Genomic DNA, 20,982 nt, shown 5'->3' on the forward strand with positions numbered 1-20,982 from the left:
TGTATTTTTTATAGTTACCTATATAAACATAGGCAAATAAACTTTTTACTTTCTCAACATTTGAAACATATATTTTGTTTATTGTCCATGTTAATAATCATCTAGGTTCTAAAATTTGAAGAGCTATTTGAGAAAAATAATTTTTTTAAAAATTGTATAAACATTTAGACAAAATGTTTCTGTTTAATCCAAATTAGTCAGTCTTTTCAACCAGTGCTTTTGTAACGTTCTTACGTCTACCAATGATGAAGGCAAAATCTTTGCTTGGTAAGTCTATTAATGTTGGTGAAAATATAAAGCACCCTAACTTGGGGAGGTTTGTTTAGATATAGTTTTAAGGGTGGAAAGAAAAATTCCATTCAAAACTACATTTAAAGAAAATACATTATTATTTTTTAATTTCTTTATTGATTAAGGTATTACATATGTGTCCTTATCCCCCCCATTTCTCCCCCAAACCCCCTAATCATGCCCTCACCCCCTGTTGTCTGCGTCCATTGGTTAGGTTTATATGCATGCATACAAGTTCTTTGGTTGATCTCTCTCCCTTACCCCCATCCTCCCCTACCTTCCTTCTGAGGTTTGATGGTCTGATTGATGCTTCTCTGTCTCTGCATCTGCTTTTTGTTCATCAAAAATACATTATTTTTAAAATTTAGTCACCAATATTTTTGAATATTGTTATGGTATGGTATTATTCTCATTCAGATAAAATCGATAAACAAAATCACCTTTGAAAACTTCCTGTAGTAAAGCAGCATCTGTCTTTATTTTCAATGCTATCAAGCTTTTAATTAACAGAATCCACATGGGTTGCTTCCTTAGAATACCACTAAACGTCAGAGACATCGTCTACTGTACAGGAGTTTCACTGCTAGATGAGGATGTCTGGGAATTCATATGGATGAAATTTCACTCTACCACAGCAGTTTCTGAGAAGAAAATATTATTAGAAGCCTTAACTTGCAGTGATGACAGGAATTTATTAAATAGGTAGGTCAATTATTGTCAAATGTATTTGTGTAATGAAAGTATTCTTCATTAATCAAACCGTTCTGAAGTTGTTTTTCTTTCCTGGAGTATATGCTAATTACTATAAGTCTATATTCCTAAAACTAAGGAAAACTGATATGTTAAGATAACTAAAGCTAGTTGACTTGATAGATATACCTTTGTTTCTAACTGGTTTTTTAAAGTTATATTTTACATATGCATGTAGGATAATATGTCAATATTAAAGGAAATGTTTACTATAAAGAATTTTAAAGGTAAGTTTGCATCTTCAAACCAAAATTATTATTTCTCCACCCACAAGATTTTTGAAAATTTAACTAATCTATTAACATATATGAGTTTGATCTTCCTCCATTTTTTTAACCAGAAAATCATTCTATTAAATTTGTATTAGTAAAGTTTACCCTGGACTGTTCTCTTGAAGAATATGATAAATTATACCATGTAATTCTTGTAATTTCATAAAAATGTTTAAGTTGTGGGACTAAAACTTACCCCACAATTCTACCTTTAAAGGCTTCTGAATCTGTCACTGAATTCTGAGGTGGTGCTGGATCAAGATGCAATTGATGTCATAATCCATGTAGCTCGAAATCCACATGGTCGGGACCTTGCCTGGAAGTTTTTCAGAGATAAGTGGAAGATATTGAATACCAGGTATATATTGAGTTTAATCATTCATAATTGAGTGAGTTAATAAAAGATAACATATGAGGGAGAAAAGCACAACTTTTTGTGTTAGAATAAAAGTCCAAATAATAGAATTAAATTTTTAAAAAGTCTATCAAGATGGGTCTTGCCATGCCTATGAAACTCAAAATTATTTTAACATTATATAACATTATTCATTTATTAAATATTGATCACTATAATTATATGTGTAAATGTAGAGAGTAAAAAGTTTTAGCAGTGCAATTTTCCTTGGCAATCTATCAAACTGTCTCAAGTTGAAGAAATTGTTATCATAAAGCCCCTATATCCTGAATATGTTATAAAAATGACTTACAAATCAGGTATAATTGTATTATGATAAGAAAACTTTACTTCTGTATAGTTGTTTTAAATTTCCTTTAAAATATAAATATCACAAAACACCTGAAATAAAACCATGGAACATTTGAATCATTGTATAATCCTAGTTGCAGTATGATTCATTCCTGAAACATCTTCTTTCAAGGTGAGAATTCTTCAGCCTCACTTTTAGAAAATATTTCTGATATATTTAAATATATTATAATAAATGTTAATTTATTACTCTTAAAATCTCTATGGTATTTTAAAATTAAATTTATTATAGAGCATGTGAATGTTGCATGTTCTCAAACTTAAATGTCCCCAGACAGTGTGCAGACCTATTGTTCTATATCTTAAAAACTGGTATATAAACTTTACTTTTAAGAAGTACACCTTTATCAGTATAAAGAGTTCAATCTGAATGGGTATATAATATTAAAACACATTTCTATCTATAGATATTTTGTTGTCAGAAAGCAGTGATATTCCTAAAAATCACATTGGGTTTTTGTATTTTCAGCTCAAAAATTAGAATGATTGGAAGATTAAAACTTGCTTTGCCGTTATGCACGTAACAGTGAATAGTCAGACACAAGATTAAATTAATAGTATATGCAAGCATTTTATAAATAGTGTTAAATATCCACCAATAGAGTCTCTTTAGAGGGTTTTTTTGTAGATCAGAGTTCACTGTAATGAATACATAGTTTAGTTCCTACCAAAAATATGTGTATTTTATTTCAGAGAGTCCATAATCTCTAATCAAAAGGTAGAAAGGTTAAAATTATAGCATATGCACAGATACAGCAGTGTCTATCTTGACAAATAAGATTGTCATAATCTGCTCTCACATCTCTGTCAGCATTTGAATATTTGAGTTCATGGGTGTGCCTTCCTAAGTTCTCCTTACTTCTTGCCTTGCAGATCCTCCCTGGTTTTAGTTGTCATCTATACTCATGTTTTCATCACTCAAATCTGTATCTCTAACTCAGACATTTCACCTAAGCGGTACCTTGTAATTGGCACTGGCCTATTGGGATCCCCTACTGGGATGTACTTGCAAAGCTCAACCCATCATTTATCTCTGCCCTTTCTCAGCAAATAGTATGGCTATCCACCAATTACTCAACCCAGATACCTGAAAATCTACATATGACTCCCCCTTTCCCTTGTCATATAGAACAATTAGTCTTGAGGCCTGGTCAATTCAACAATTCCTAAATGTTTCTTAAATTAGACCTCTCTTTCCTGTTATCACTGCCCTAGTACAGGTTATTATTTCTTACCAGTACTCTTAACAATAGCCCTGTGTTTCCCTGCCTCTATAATTATCTCCACCACTGTGGTGTGTATGTGCTCCCCCCCAACACACACACTGGCCTTTTCCACTTGTCCCAAGAATCACTCCAAAAAACAAAGTACTATTTCCCTGATGTAAAACCTTCAATGGTTCTGTGCTGCACTGAGAATCGAAGATCCCTTATAAGTCCTCTGACTAACCTTGTGGCCTCTTGTTCTGCTGTTCCCAGGCTCACAATTTATAGGCCCTTAATACCAAATGCTTGTAGTTGTCTTCACACATCATGTTGTTTCACGCGTCCTTGCATTTGTTTATATTGGTCCTCTGTCAAATTACTTTCTACCTTGATCTTTGGAACTATTCCATTCTCAATCTATATGCCATCATCTCCCCAAATCCTATCTCAAGATCCCACAGCAAAAGAGACCTCTAAACAAGGCGCATACTTTTCTGATCATTACAATAAATGGAAATTATCTCTTTATAATACTAGATATTATAATACCTTCAAGGAATGGCTTGCGCCTTATTCATCTTTACATGGCTATAAGTGAAGTATAAGCAAAACACTCTTAGAAAAAGAATTATTTTTATTCCTGCACAGTAGGCCATTTCTTTAACCACATAATGATTACTAACAATTACTTATATTATTATTGAATGCCTATTTATTTTATTTAGCTTTTTCCCATGAAATAGTTCAATGTTAGAATTATAACAAATTCTGACAGTCATCAGTCTAGGCCCCTCATTTTACAGATGAGAAAACTGAGGCTTCAAAAGCTAAATTATTTAAAGTCCCACATGTAAGAGCAGCATTAGACAACCTCTGGTAACAGTGGCCTGACGTTTGCTTCCTAAAACCCAGACTGTTATTTTTGTGTATGTTTCTTAGTTCTGAGTATGATAGCCTCTGATAAGTATCCTTAGCATAGAATAGACAAGTCAATAAATGAAAACTCTTGCCTTGAGTCCTGAGCCGAGTACTTATGTGTGTGGCACAAGAATTATGCAATTCCAATGAACAACTTGATATTGTATTTTAATGGCCACATGAAAAAATGCTAATTTTTTGAAATATTTTTGAGAAATTTGACTCAGTTTCTAACTGTGAAAAATGCTAATGTCAGTTTTGACTGGCCAGACTAAAGAATCTGTGTGACATACTGATAATGCCCAAATGTGTCTTGCAATCCTGTTTCCCTATTTGGGATTATTTTTTCCTAGTGAGCTAGATTGTTAAAGTTGAAAGTTTTAAAATAGGTTTTCCCTCAGGCCTTGGATTGGTGATGTAATAGTAGTTCTTGCATCTAATTTTAGAGGGCTCCTTTTTAAAAAATTAATACTACTCAGACTTTTCTTAAAAGTTGTGAGCCAAGTCAGGTGGCATTTGCTGGTATCCTATAATCATAGCTCTTTGCACCTCCCAACTTCCTATAGAAATGACCTTGAATGCTCAGAGATCTTGATAGCATCAAGACACCACTGGTCAAATGGATCCTGTGAGAAGGGTACTAAGAAATATTTATAGTCATATTTCTTTTTTTATTTTTTTTATTTTTCAATTATAGTTAACATACAATATTATTAGTTTCAGGTATACACCCCAGTGATTAAACATTATATAACTTACTAAGTGATTATCCCAATAAATCTCGTACTCTTCCAACAACACCATGCAGTTATTGGAATATTATTGACTATATTCTCAATGCAGTATTTTACATTCCCGAGACTATTCCATAATTATCAATTTGTACTTCTTAATCATTTCACCTTTTTCATCTATCCCCCCAACCTCCCTCCTATCTGTATCTATGAATCTCGTTTCTGTTCTATTTGTTCATTTCATTTATTTTACTTTTTTGGATTCAATTGTTGGTAAATATGTATTTATTGCCATTTTATTGTTCATATTTTTATATTTTTTTCTTCTTTACAAAGAAGACCCTTTAACATTTCATATAACAATATTTTGGTGGTAATAAATTCCTTTAGCTTTTTCTTGTCTGGGAAGCTCTTTATATGTTATTTGATTATGATGTGTCTTAGTGTGGGACTTTTTTAGTTCATCTTGTTTGGGACTGTCTGTACTTTGTCAACGTGTATATCTATTTTCATCGCAAGGTTAGAGGAAGTTACTATCATTATTTTTTCAAATAGGTTTTGAGAGAGCTAGAAATATAATAGTATTTCTTAAATTACTGCTTTATTGACATTAAGACTTCTTTTCATCTTTCGAGGTATGGAGAGGCATTATTTATGAATTCCAAACTTATCAGTGGAGTTACAGAATTTCTTAATACTGAAGGTGAACTCAAAGAGGTAAACCTTTTATGATTTCTAATGCCTTTCTTTTATAAACATATAAAATTATACATTTACTTCAACAATTTGTTTACAACAGAATCATATTCATTCCTTTAAGACACACACACTCACCCATGCTAAAGATTACTCAATTCATTATTTGAAAATATATTTTTGACATATTAAACATTAAATGCCTTTGAGAAATGTTTGAATGGAATGAGTCTTCAACTTGGGGATTCCAAATCCACTCCAGGCATATTTGATCCAATCAGCTGCTCATCAGCTGATTGTGTGAACCCAGTTTAGGATTCTCAAAACAACAAAACTGTCACAATGATTCAGTATTTGGATACAGAAGACCAAAGTTGAAGTTGAGGTACAGAACTTGAGTCTCACTGCTTTGTCCTCAGGTCTATATGGAGAATGCGTAACAGGATGTGATGATAAATGCTTCTTGCTACTCAGTCTGTAATTTTTTAAGGACTAGTGTCCAGCTTGTGGAGTATCTAACATATCCTTTTTTCTCTGGAAACCAACTACTATTTTGCCACTTACATCTCTAATAGAGAGGAGTGTGAAATGGGAAGGGGTAAGTAGGTAGAAGGAAGAAGCAAAATATAGATACACTTAATTGATTCAAATGAGTGGGGCTTCAAACACCTCTTGATTTTTGTATGCTGCTCTCTTCCACGATAAAACAGAACTGAGAGTTATCAATGAAAATCATGGTTTCCTCAGTTTCCACTGATGGATGCCTGATGCTGTGACCCAGAGCTAAACATGTTGAGCATCAATCCCTCAGAAGCATCAAATCAACCCTGGCACCACCCTTAGCACCTTCTGATATTGCCCAATTTTGTGTGATCATCTACCATGCACTAACTTGGATCCTTTCACACCATGAACTGAGCTCAGTTTCTGATTATAATTATTTGAACTTCAATTTTATCCCTGCTATTTGTATTTCCAATCCTAAAGGATTTTGTTTTGAAAACCCCAGCATACGTTTCACTATATTTTTTTAGTAAAAGAAGCTAAATGGGAAGGATATTTTTCATATCCATACAAAGCAGAAAGAACAATTAAATTAATTACTGCTTCCAATTTTCTCTGTATTTAAATGAAGTACTTTTAATTCTTTTAATTCCATGATTTCATATTCAATAACCCTGGAGTGAAAGACTCATTTAATCACACTCTGTGCAGCCATGGAAGTGAATGCTGAAGTGAAGGATTCCGCCTGTCCTCTTCCTTCTCCCGTCCTTGCCCCTCCTTATTGCTGCCTTCCTTCTCCTGGCCTCCCTCCTGTCTTTTCCCCATTTGACTCCTATCTTCCCTGTCTCTTTCCTATTCTCCCTCCTATACTTCTGTCTATATTTCATATTTTTTTTTAGATAATACCAGGCAATAGGAACAAAGTCTTTTAAATGAACATTTAACTAATTTTATCATATACTGACCATTTGGTTTTATGTATTTCACTTACGTATTTAATTTCTTACCCTTGATTTAATTGCATTTGAAATCTTCCAAGATACCCCTGTAATGAAAGGCACAATTTCAAAACTGAAACTAAATTGTGACTTTTAGTCCATTATCTGCAAGCAGTTAACTTCACAAGAGAGTCTCTCCATGGCACAAGTCACGAGTCCCTTCCCAGCATAACTGCTTGCTCTGACTTTCTAGTTTAACAACTGTGGCCTGAGGTGTTTCCATGCTTTCATTATCTAATGGTCCGTAGGATTGGGGACCACTGTTGCTAGGCGGAATGGGGGTTTAATTTGTATTGCTGATAACCCCTTCCATAAATATAAAGGGGCTGAGGAAATTCCAGGCTCATTCTCCTGTAACCAACGAGCCTCATAAGCAGAAAACCCAATGTGCTCCCTCTGGGTATGGCACATTCTTATTTCAACAGTTTATAGATCAAAAGGGAATCAGCGACTTTATGAATTCTGAAAACTCATTTAAGATTTTCATGATCCCCATCAGCTTTAGGGGCATTAAGTAGAGATACTTATATTGTTACATGGTCCCATCCTAAAAACTGCATTCTAGAACCGGAAATGCAATTTCCTTTGATTTCATGGCTCTAGCAATTTGAACAGTATTTCTCCATGAGAGAGTGCATCATTTCTTTAATTTTAAACTAATGGAAGTACAACCACATGGACCCTCGGAGACCCTTGCCATTTTTCCATACCCATATCCTTTAAGCATTCCTCTCTAGCACTCATATGCCTGCCTCTTGAACCTAATGTACAACACAGTTGTGAAAAAATATAGATCCCATGCATCTCAGACAACCCATTTACAGTTTTAATGTTGAAAACATAAATCTCATAATAGGGCAATGATCTGATTCATTTATATATATTCTGCAATTTACTATACAAATAATTTGCTTTGTGATATTTGGTGTCTAGGACACTCTAAAATAAGAGTTTTATAAAATGCTAAAAATGTTTTTAATAGAGAAATTGACAACCATGTCTAGAAATTTTATGCTCTGAAGAACAGGGAGAACAAACAACTCTGACATCTTACTAAATGTTATTGTATAAAAAAAGTCTAAATGCAACCTTTTCATATAAAACCATAAGAAGGCATAGATATTTAGGAAACAATATAATAAAAACAAATAGCAGCAGAAATCCTACCAAAGGGATGCAGAAATCAGCCAACTAGAATGTCAACTGCCTCTTACTACCCCATGGTGTCTAAAGTGAGTCACCTCAGGCTCTCTGAGCTCACCAGGGTGGTATTTAGTGTAATTAAATAGTGATTTAGGAAATGACTCCCAAGAGACCTATAATTTCATTTTCAACTGAGCATTCTTTTGCAGGATAATCTGACCTGCTATTCTGTCAATAGCACATTCATATGCAACCTACTGTTTGCCTTTGAGGAGGATTTAAGAGATTTACTAGTACTCCATGTGTGCAGGCTGACTTGCTATCTCATTAAGAAGGCCATGGTGCCCTAGCTGATTTGACTCAGTGGATAGAGTGTCCGCCTGCAGACTGGACGGTCCCAAGTTCAATTCTGGCCAAGGGCACATGCCCGGTTTGTGGACTTCATCCCCAGTAGGGGGCATGCAGGAGGCAGCCAATCAGTGATTCTTTCCCATCATTGGTGTTTCTATCTCTCTCTCTCTCTCCCTTCCTCTCTGAAATCAATAAGAATATATATATATATATTTAAAAAAAGAAGCCCGTGGCTATGCTCCATGGAATCAAAGTTGCCAAAGGGTCATTATCACTATTTGGCATGTTCAGTGACTACCCAGGAAAATATATAATAAAGCATATAATGAATAGATTGAATTTTTTTCCAGATTGGTATATTATGTAAATAATGCCACTGTACTGTACATATATAATTTACAAATGTACAATGTAGTGTGCATGTTTTGTAATAAATTGAAACACTAAATTCAAAACATAGATACCCATGTATTACTTGTTGCTTTAGAGATATAGACTGAATGGGTCTGAACATAACTATATAAATAAAAATGAATTATTGGATTAATAAACTAAAATTTAAGAAATTTATTCTGGTGATTCCATTAGACTTCCTTTCTACATATGTGTACATGTTCCAGGTATTAGCATGTGGCACAGGGTCTGAGCCATTGGAAGTTATTCAATAAATCCCAGTCTTTCTTCTCCTTTCCTTAGTATGTGTAAATTTGGTCAAATGTCAAACCAATTTTAAAGATACTGCCAGTAAATATTTGTTATACATTGGAAATTTTACATGTTTGTTATAAAAGCATACTGATTTTGAATTCTTGTAAACGATATTGCTCTGAGATATGGTTATTTGTTGCTAATGCAGTGATGCTGGGGTGTGTGTAGAAAAGTAGAGGATAAACTGAGAAAACCGATCAGTATTATGTAATCAAAGTAACACTGCCGTAAACAAAACAAACTACCCAGAACTGATTTTTAAATTAATTCAAAAGGTATAATTAACTCCATTTTAAATGCCTCCTCCCCCTATTTCTCCATCCTTGGGCCATTCCTGATGCAAAATACATTTCCCTCCTGGCATATCCTCCATGTGGTGCCCACCGTGTGATGAATCACACCTCATACTAATTACACCACATAATGCTTCTCTGTTGCAAGTTTATTTTTCACATTTGTCTATTAGCATCACGATCCTTGGTTGGTTGCCAATTTCTAAAGACATACCAATCAGAAAGAAAAACTGCTGGCATTGAATCTTGAAATAAAATCCTTGAGCATTTCCAGAATATGCAAACTCGATAGAGAAAATATCATATCCATAAAAATTATGACAAAACACTTAAAAATTACAAGATTTTAATTTAGTGTTCCAATTCTCTGCCTCAATGAGACCACATTCCTCCTTCATTCTTCCTAAATCTAGTTACTCAGGTGATTGCAATGCCATTTAATCACCCAGTTTTCATACCATCAGTATTTTTTCCCCACTACTCAATACCTTTGGTAATTCCATTGCCATCAAAGATAGTGTCAAGCTCTCAGACTCCTTATTTGGAGAAAATTAAGGAGAATTGTCTCTCTACAAACAAAAAGTAAACTATAATCCTTATATTCAGTTTTTAAGGCTATTTTGTCTGTTGGATATGCTTCATAATTAGAACTTGTTTTTGCCACAATACCATCAGCCTATTATGAAGAGATAAATTAAATATGTCTGTTTAATATTTACTTATGAAGCAAGAGTTGATTTTATGACTACTGAAACTGTAATGTCCACTCCTCATTTTCCTCTCAATTCTAAAATAATTAACACCTCGTGGACCCAGTCATATTGCGTTTCAATACTAAGCTCTCTCCACATATTAAGTATACCTTCTGTAGTGAGTGTGGCCCACTGTTTAAAATGGACTCTTGTTTATATATGTTGGACCTGCATAATTACCATTTGAAAAATCTTTCTTTCTAGCTAAAGAACTTCATGAAGAACTATGATGGAGTAGCCGCTGCCTCTTTCTCAAGAGCACTGGAAACCGTCGAAGCCAATGTGCGCTGGAAAATGCTTTACCAAGATGAGCTTTTCCAATGGTTAGGAAAAGCTGTGAGGCACTAATTCAGCTTAACATTTCTGCGAGAAGCCTGCTCTGTGCAGAATGAGGAGAATGGCCAGAATTTCAGTGTTAATGTGTGGGAGGATTTTTTTTTAATTGTTGGTCATGGGGGATTTTTTTGTTGTTTTATCTCATTCATCCTGCTTTGTTTCCTTATTGGGTGTTCTTCTTTAAAGAAACTCTTGCAAGTGAAACTAGCCATGATTGCTTCAGCTGTACATTCCTTGCTCTACAGGACCAAATATGATAGTGGTGCATGTTGATGTTGCAGTCAGTTTGAAAAAACACATTCAGAATACTTTCTGCATGGTCGTTGGTCCTACCTGTGTTCCAGCATGTTTATTTACAATGTCCAATGTCGTCTACTCCAATGTGACATCCAGGATGGGCATTATACAAAAGCACAAAGATTATCTATGACAATCAGTGTTGCAATGAAAGGGAAAAAAAAAGAAGGAAATTATAGTCTTAGTCTTGGGCATTGTAAGAGGTAAAATAGCCCTTTAAGTGATTAAGGTCACTTATTTCAGCACTTGAAATGTCCTGCAATGATTATTGTGTTGTTAACCCATTTTTTTTAAAGTTGTTAAAAAAGGCATATAGATAGTGTATGCATATGTCAATGTACATAGGGAAACCCCATATGTATATAGTATGTTGTACACTGTACTTCTTCAAAGAATCTCTTCAGATCAAGGAAAATGTAACTCTTTTTATAAACTTCTGCAAACTTTGAAAAGGCTGAAAATAATTTATCTCAACACTATCCTTCTTGACAATTTCCTGACTAAGTTTCTCAACTGTTATGAATTTGTTTCGTCTACTTCCTTAACAGTGGTCTATTCTACCATATAAAAAATGAACTCAAGCAAAATTCATGTATAACTAAACCTTTTTTTAAATCTTCTAAGTAAGTGACAGTCCTGCATTCTAAATACAAATCCTGTCATCATTTTGATCAAACTTCCTATTGCATAAAATCTCGTGCATACTTAACAATTATTAGCGCTGCAAAAATATTTATTTTTTCATATTATTTGCATATCCATCTCATGTTGGGTGGTCCAGAGAGTTAAAAACTCTGTGTGTGTGTTGGTATTGTGTCTGTGACTCTAATCCCCCATTAAGCAACCATACCTCAAGTGGGCCTATTAGCCTTTAATGACCCTCGATGCCAGTTGTGCCATCTGTACATTAAAGTTAAGTCCAAAAGTTACTTTCCTTGAGCAAAACTTTTTTTGTTTGTTTTGCATTGACAACACTTTTCTTTTTGTTGTGTAACACAAATGATTTTAAATGGTATTCTCACACCGTAGGTCAGCTTTCCAAACATTGCTTAGATGCTCCAATTTGGCATATTTTAAAAATTTATCATTATAAAATACCAATACAACTCTGTACATAAGCCACAAATTTCTATTTTTCCTGAGGTTTTTCACTTCTCCAAATCTTATTTCAAATCATTGAAAGGAAATATTCTGCCTTTAATAGTCAGTGGACACTGGCAATAAAACTGCAACACCACAATAAAAAAATAGGTATTTTAGAAACTAGAGCCATATATTTATTATAGGTTTATAGGTCCTAATCCATAGAATGAGTGTCATCTAAAATTAAATTTTATACTTTAGCAGTTAATATCTATTACTTATACCTAAACTTTTCAGCATTTCTTTCAATTAAAACATGAATTTTGAGTACTCTATGTGGTGTTACTAAGACAAAGTACTAATTAGTGTAAAATTTAAGAGCCATACACCTAGCAGAGTGGTGAAATTTAATTAGTGCTCATCACATATGTGAACTCTTTAAGGAGTATGTTCTGAAACATAATAATAAATTTCACACTGGTGTGCAGGTCCAAAACATGTACTATATCACCATTGGATTAATGTAATAGCAAAGACAAAAAAAAAATAGAGGTGGATATCTTGTTTTGTGTCGTGAATTACTGAAAATTCTTAGTAGTTGTGACATGCTTTTGAGTGAAATCACCATCTTCTGCATTTGAGTTAGAAGGGCTTTTATAGTTCTTTTTCCTCCCCACTGTTAATCTTAATCTTCTTGCAGTATTTTAGTGGCCTTGAACAACTGGTTTAGCTACAATGTCAAATCCTAAATGTATAATTATGTGCAATGTTCAATACCTCATATAATACTTGTTCAACAGTATAAGTGGTATCAATGGCATTGAGATGGAATTTTTGTTCTACATATTTTTCAATGATTATCCTTTCAAATGTTGGAGATTATATCAGGCTTTAACATTTTTTTTAGTTGTTGAAATAAGTGATATTTTCAAAATAATAAAATAACCAATGATATCTCTTGGAATATTATGTAAAATGTAGTTATAAAATTCTATTTTCTACATAGAGTTTTTATCTTTTTTCTCTTCTATGTCTGTTTTACAACTCATATGTATGCATGAAATAACAAATTGTCTTTACTGGCACAGTATATGTATAATGGCAAAACTTGGTTTCAGTTAGAAAGCTCTAAATTATTTACCATACTGAGTATTAAATATCTCTAGGTAACTTGTAAATAAAAAATTGTCCCCATTTTGACACATTTTCCCTTAAAAGTTTCTAATAATCTTTGAAAATTTAAAAATATATATATAAGCACAACATCTAAAGCTCATATCTACATGCAAAGTTTATTCTTGAGTTTCAATAACATGGCTTTTAGTTGGAGCTTAAAGTCGCTTTGGTGTATATTATTTCCTGGATAATTGTAGGACCAGAATTTTGGTGGTAATGCATTTTATAAATATTGTAATATCTTGGAAGGTTATTAAGATTATATAATATATTTGTAAATTACATTTTTTTCAAAGAACTTTAACACATGCCATTTATTTGACTGTTTTCAAAAATATAATAAATTATATTAGCCCTGGTTGTCTGATGAGAAACTGAGGCACAGAGTAGCAATGTGAACTATTTAAAATTACATAGTAGTTACTTTGGGAACAGATAAAATAACCTAATACTTTCAATACAGCCTTTCTACAACTAAATAGAAATACATGTTTGAAATATTTCTATCCACAGTATTAGTTGAAGATTTTCCAAATGCTGGCAGCAGCGTCAAAATATGTGACTAAATAGATCTACAATAATTATGTTATTTATGTTATTTTTAAAGTCTGTGTTTCTACTTTGCTTGATGTCAAACAACTGGATGAAATATTAATCAACATTGACTTTGGTCAGCATAAGTAGCCAAATATTGGGACAAATTATATAGTTTATTGAGTATAGTTTTTTTAAAAAAATCTTTTGGTGAACATTGTTTAAATGACCTTAAAATACTGATAATTTGATTTATTTTTCACAGAAATATCTCTAATAAACTCTTATCTGTAGTAATAAATGATCAGATAATTGATAAAATGGTGTCCATCTAAATCAGTGAAGATAATATTCAGTAAAATGTTTACAAATCTATGCAGACTAAGTTGTAAAAAAAACAAACTTTGTGCAGCTTATAGTACTGGATTTGATTCAGTAAAGGGATTTATAAAGAAGTTTACAATAATATGTTTAATTAAAATCTGCTGGCTATTAAATATTTAAGGCATATTTTTCTAAGTATTGGGAAACCTAAAATAGCCCAATTATTTTTCTCAGTATATCATGTCAAAGAAGTAGTAACAATTTACATAATGAGAAATTCAGATTTCCACACCTGTACTTTTTTTCTGTATTCCAGATTGTAACTGAATTATTATCATTTGACACTGCTAATTATGTAATGACAGAATTCAATTTAATTAAACAAATATGTGTTGACCACCTTTTATTTTACAAAGCACTATGTGAGAGGTAAGTAAGGAAAAGATGAGTAAGACCTAAAGAAATTCATATCACAATGAATAAACAAATACAGGGTGTCCCAAAAACATGTACACACACTTTAACAGCTGATAGCTCAAATTCATTTTTTTTTTCTTTTCAGCCAGACTAAGTTTTAAACAAAGAAAATTCATCCTAAAATGCTACTGGAAGTTTGAAAATGCAGTAGAAGTATAAACACTGCCTTTTTAATTATTCAAAGTGTGCATAAATTTTTGGGGGGACTCAGGGTGTGCAATATACATACCTCCCCCAAAACGTATACACACTTTTACAGCTGATAACTCAATCTTCACTCCTTTTCAGGTTTAACTGATTTGATATAATAGGTGAAGCCAGACTAAGCTTTGAACAAAGAAAATTTACCCACTAGATTTTTCTATGGGGTTACATTAAAAAAAAAAAGTTTACAGTACAAAACAGGCAACAGTTGATTAACTGAGGGCACACAAATACTGAACAAAATAATTCTTGATGTTCGTGATTCCATTGTTTTGAATTATCAGCAGTGCTTGGACCAGAACCATCATCAGTTTGAAAAAAGGCATTGACAGCCCAGCCAGTGTGGCTCAGAGGTTGAGTATCGACCTGTGAACCAGGAGGTCATGGTTCAATTTCCTGATTCTGGTAGGGGCACATGCCTGGGTTGTGGGCTTGATCCCCAGTGGGGAGTGTGCAGAAGGCAGCCGATTAATGATTCTCTCTCATCATTGATGTTTCTGTGTCTATCTCCTTCTCCCTTCCTCTCTGAAAAACAATTATATATCTATATATCTATAGGACTTTCTCTATATATATATGAAAAAAAGATGTTGACAAAAAATTATTCATTTCTGTAGATTCTTTTACAATTTGAAAGTTAACCGTATGTTAATAAACACTGACTTTATAATCATGCAAAGTGTATATACATTTTTTGGGACAGCCTATTTAAGGAAATAATGAACCATTTAGAATGAGTGCAACATGAAAAAAAATTACAGGCTATAGAAGAGGAAATAATTTTTAGGTGTGAATAATTCTCATTGTTTTATTTCAAAACATTTAGTTGTATTTCACAGAAATATGTAACATTTAGAAAGTATAAAAACCTACTCAGTTTAAATTTTATAGTTGGAATATAAATTGGAATAGAATTTAACTTTAAGAAAAGTTGTTTGAGCAATTTATTAATATTAGTAAGTTGCAGGAAGAATGTTTAACGTATTTATGTAAAAGTAGTTCATGTTTTCTAAAATGGTTTTAGCATATTACTTGTATAGTTATAATGTGTTAATTTTAAGTTAATTATATATATTTTAAAGCAGGTTCAACAATTTTTGTTCTAGGAAATAATGTATTTGTGAAAATTGGTATATGTGAACTTTCAAATACAGAAATGTTCTTATAAAATACTCCTAAATTTCAAAATTTAATATAACCTTTAATTGATTGCTTTGTTTGAATTAGAAAGTTTATTATTAAAATACTAGAGGCCCGATGCATGAAATTCATGCAAGAGTAGGCCTTCCTTTCCCAGCTGCCAGCACCAGCTTTCTTCTGGCACCGGGGACCCAGTCTTCCCTTGCAGCCCTTGCTTCGTCTGGAAGGTCGTCAGGAAGGATGTCCAGTGTAATTAGCATATTATGCTTTTACTAGAGGCCCAGTGCACAAATTCGTACATGGGTGGGGTCCCTCTGGGTGGTCTGCAGGGATCAGGCTGAAACCCACAGTCCAACGCCGCTTGCAGTGCCTACCTGCTGCTCCCGCTCATCCGGGCCCCACTGTGCCTGCCGCAGTCTCGCACCTAATCAGTCCTGATTGGGAGAAGCTCATGCTGCTGTAGGAGCGCTTGCCAGCCATGAGCCCTGTGTCTGGTGCCCTCCCAAGGGGAGTGGCCTGTGGGATCAGGCTAAAACTGGGTCTCTGACATTCCCCAAGGGGTCCCGGATTGCGAGAGGGCACAGGCCAGGCTGAGTGACCCCACCGGTGCATGATCAAGGGAGGGACCATAGGAGGGCTCCAGGGCATGTCTGGCCCATCTCACTCAGTCCCAATGAGCCGACCCCAGCAGCAAGCTAACCTACTGGTCATAGCATCTGCCCCTGGTGGTCAGTGCACATCATAGTGACTGGTTGACCAGTTGACTGTCTGCTCCCTGGTGGTTGGTGCACGTCATAGCGAGTGGTTGAGCAGCTTTAACATATTAGCATACTATGCTTTGGTTGTTCTGTTGTTCTGCCATTCAGTCTATTTGCATATTACCATTTTATTATATAGGATTATTATAGATTTTGTTTAATGTGATTTATATTCAGGAAAAATCTAACAAAGAATACACTAGTAGCTATTATTTTCTATTTTATTTTATGAAATTTTATCTCAAAGTTTAGAAAAGGAATTTTTAAAATGTATTAAATATTAAAAATATTTAATATTGGGTAGTTAAATTTTATAATTTTAACTATACTGCATATGAGTAACTACATGTATCTTATTTTTAAAATAAGTAATTCACAAATGGCACTAATAGTAGTAGGCAGTATGATTTTATCTAGATTTTGAAAACATTGAATTTTAAGGGATTTAATTTTGAATATTTCATACTTTAAGGATAGCACATTGAAGATGTTTATCTTTTGGACATTCCCATTTTATGCACTAGTCCACTAAGAAGAAAAATTGACCAATCATTTATTTTGACCTGAATTAAAAATGTTTGTGTTAAATGTATTGATGTTAAATTTCTTGTGTTAAATTTATTGATGTTAAATGAGTTAAAATATAGGAAAGAACAAAAATCAGAGAGTCTACTAAATGCCAAGCACTTTTTAGATATCACCTTTTTAAGTAAATCTAATAAAATATTATCAGTTTTATTTTACCATTGAGGAGAGTAGACTAAGAGTTGTGATCAGTTTATTTAACTACTGGTAGGTATTAGCTGGGAGTCCAGACCCATGCCCCCAAGCCTCATATGACTCAGATTAGTTGTTAATCTGCCTCCAACATGTATGGAAACATAACGCTTTTCTATACAGACCAGTCTCTCTAGGAGTTGTACATAGATACTTAGCTCACTTTTTCATTGTCATTGGCATATTTGAGAGAAGTGTTAATTATGCATTCTGGTTTGCCACTCCTTTCTTAGCAAGGTTACTTCATCTAACTTATAAAAGTTTCTATCAGGAGGTTTTACATTAGCGTGTGTAGTGGGTTTTAAGCGATAACACCTAATTAACAGATTTACCAGCCAACAAGCCATGAGAAATAAATAAAACGACAAGCTGGATTGCAAAGCTCTTCACCAGTGGACCAAAAGATGAGGTGAAGTCCCTGTTCTGCACATGGAGGAGACCTATTAGTCTAGCGAGAATTCTGCTTAGCGATGAGGTCAGGGAAGTATTTCTCTCTTTCTGCATAGAACTATGGGTGAACTGCAGCTGCTCAAATTACTTGAGGTTACATTTCTATTGAGCTGCTGTGCATACGTTTACAGTTTAAGATAACTGCTTTGACCTGGCTCTGCACAGGTCGACTTGCTTCTAATCGCACACATTTTTATTATGTCATGTAGGTAAATGAAAGAGTGAATTGTTTTATAGAAGATATTACGGTGGAATTAAGAACATATGCCTTGAATGTTCAGTGCACTTATTTTCCATGTTAATTATTCTGTCACTATTCTTTTAACCTCTACAAAGTTCACAATATTATACTTGTTTTGTACATTATTGGGTTCCCAGCTTCTCTTAGAACCTACTGGGTTAGAACATTTATTATTAACTTTTAGTTATTCCATTTTATTTAAAATAAGTTTGTTATCTGCCACTTCTCAAGTGTGAAACATTTTGCAAGTGAATTCTTCCTCAAATGCTCTACCTTTTAAAATACTATATAATAGTGATCTCACATTATCTTTTAAAATGCTGCTTGTACATTGCCCTATATGAATACACCTGGCATTTTTATTTGTGTCTTTTAGTCCCTTCACGTTTTGGTAGTCATTGAAAACAAATTACGACTATAAAACGGAAACACATTAGGACTATGAAGCTCATGCACTGTGCAGTTACTTGAAGCAAAAAGACAAGTTCTGCCTTTGAGCTTTCCCAGTTGGCTTTCTGGACACTGAATTCATCAGCTAACCTTTTAAAAATATTATGTGGTTTATTTCTAATGAACTTGAATTTATTCAGCAACAACGTTTATTTTCCTAAAGCCATCCCCAAATGAACAGACATTTAAAATAGGACAAATGGAAGCAATTATTCCTTTCTAATACTTTAAGATTTAGAAATACAAATGTAACTTTTTAAAGTAAACACAAGTTACTAAAGCATCTACCAAATAAATGACTTTGTGTTCATTTAGCAGATGTTTTCTATTGTACACCTTTAAAATTATTTAGTAAAGATTGAATTAGCATGTATACAACATGAAATTTTTATTCCATTATAACCACGCACTAACAAAATGGGTTTTTCTAAAGGAGAAAATTTGTCTTCTGTGTTTTAAGCAGAACAAATTTGAATTTTGCCTCTGATAATAAAACTTTGTACAGTAATGAATCATTCACCGCTGTCTTAATTTTCTGACATGTGCAGCTAAGGCCAAGATAAATAGTACCTTCTGCTTTTTTTTTATTATGCTTTTGTGTTCACTTGAGAATGAAACAATTTTTAAACATTCTGAGTATGCACACCATAGAGTTCCATTAAAAGAGAAAAAATACCCCACTTTCTTTTCTGACATAGACTTTTTTTAAAAAATATATTTCATTGATTTTTTACAGAGAAGAAGGGAGAGGGATAGAGAGCCAGAAACATCGATGAGAGAGATCAATCAGCTGCCTTCTGCACGCCCCCCAGTTGGGATGTGCCCACAACCAAGGTACATGCCCTTGACGGGAATCGAACCTGGGACCCCTGAGTCCACAGGCCAATGCTCTATCCACTGAGCCAAACTGGTTCGGCTCTGACAGGCTTTTATAAAATTATACACATGCTGAAGCTAGATAAAAGAAGTGTGCGTTTTTGCTATATTGTAGAAAGATAAATAAATACCAATTCGGTATCCTTTCTAATAATATATATTTAAAATGAAATGATCTGCACTTTGGTAAAAGTGATTTCACTTGAAATGCATTTCAGATTGCTTTTTAATATGTTTTTGGCACTCGATAGACTGTCGGGATTCCTGAATTTCAAGAATGCTTTTCAATAACAACAAGCCTATAAAATATATATAATCAGGGCTCATAACTAGTACTCAAAATATATTTTTTTAATTTCTCCATGTTTTTTTTCCTAAGGATTGTTTGGAGCATAAGAACTTGACTCTGCATAGACACCTATTTGAGCCCTACCCGTAGCACTTTATACAGTGGTAGGAAATCCCCTGCCATGAGCATGGGATAAATAATGGAAAGACTTCCAAGCCAGAATCCAGAATACTCCCATGAGTATTCGAGCCAGTTTCTACATGTACATGTACATGTATATACACATATACACAGATGCTGAAGCCAAATAGATGTATGCCTATCTGGAGATGTATATGTTTATATCTCTATACATATATACCTCATATCCTATCTAATAATAGACAAACATTGTAATTGACCATACCTTCACTACGCCTCCCATTGGCTAATCAGTGTGATATGCAAATTAACCACCAACAAAGATGGCAGTTAATTTGCATATAGGCTCCAAGCCAGCGAAGTCTGATGGCTCCCGGCAGCGAAGCCTAAGGGAAGCCCTGTGTGTTTATATCTCCTGCCAGGCCCCATCAGCCCCAAGCCCCACCACTTCGGTGCTGGGGCTGCTGGGGGCTGAATTGGAGACACAAACACGCAGGGGAACCCGGCACCCAGCAGCCCCAAGCCACTCCAGCGGGCCTATCACGGACCCGGCCAGGAGCCCCGGGCCGAGCAGCGAGGCACAACCCACCCACCCCTGCCGGCTGATCGTGGCAGTGTGGACCGGACTGGGCCAGCCGGGCTGTGGGGGATGAGCGGGAAGGCATGACCCGCCCACTCTGGCAGGCCCATGCAGCCTCGCCTCTCTGCCGCCACCGCCTCTGCAGCTGCAGTGTTCGGACCCAGCCCCCCAGACTGCCCTGGGCTCCGCTCAAGGAGAGCCTGGGGGCCTGGGGTTTACTAAACTTTACTGGAGCTGCTCCCCACACCCCCAGCCCCTGCCCCAGAACCACACTGCCCGCAGCAAGGCTCCTGGCAGCTTCCTGACGGGGGTGGGGGGCAGGAGAGCCGAGTAGAGGGGGGCTGCTGGGCGCCACAGAAGGGCGGGGCCACGGAGCCAAGCTCCTGGGGGTCTGAGGAGAGAGCCTGAAGGTAGAGGAACCTTCGGCAAAGCGGCCACCAAGAGCCGTGGCCATGGGGTCTGCAGGCC

The 20,982-nt window shown here is 34.8% G+C and overlaps 1 protein-coding gene across 1 annotated transcript in view; it reads left to right on the plus strand.

Annotated features, from left to right (window-relative positions):
• Window positions 1–19,143, plus strand: part of TRHDE (thyrotropin releasing hormone degrading enzyme) — a 394,910-nt gene extending 375,767 nt beyond the window's left edge. Inside the window, exons 16-19 of the mRNA XM_059683656.1 lie at window positions 826–993; window positions 1,531–1,671; window positions 5,572–5,653; window positions 10,586–19,143. Coding sequence (XP_059539639.1) covers window positions 826–993; window positions 1,531–1,671; window positions 5,572–5,653; window positions 10,586–10,729 — 535 coding nt within the window. The 3' untranslated portion in view covers window positions 10,730–19,143. The remainder of the gene's footprint in view (window positions 1–825; window positions 994–1,530; window positions 1,672–5,571; window positions 5,654–10,585) is intronic.
• Window positions 19,144–20,982: the final 1,839 nt, after the last annotated feature.

Source organism: Myotis daubentonii, chromosome 2, assembly GCF_963259705.1.
Source record: "Myotis daubentonii chromosome 2, mMyoDau2.1, whole genome shotgun sequence".
Lineage (NCBI taxonomy): Eukaryota > Metazoa > Chordata > Mammalia > Chiroptera > Vespertilionidae > Myotis > Myotis daubentonii.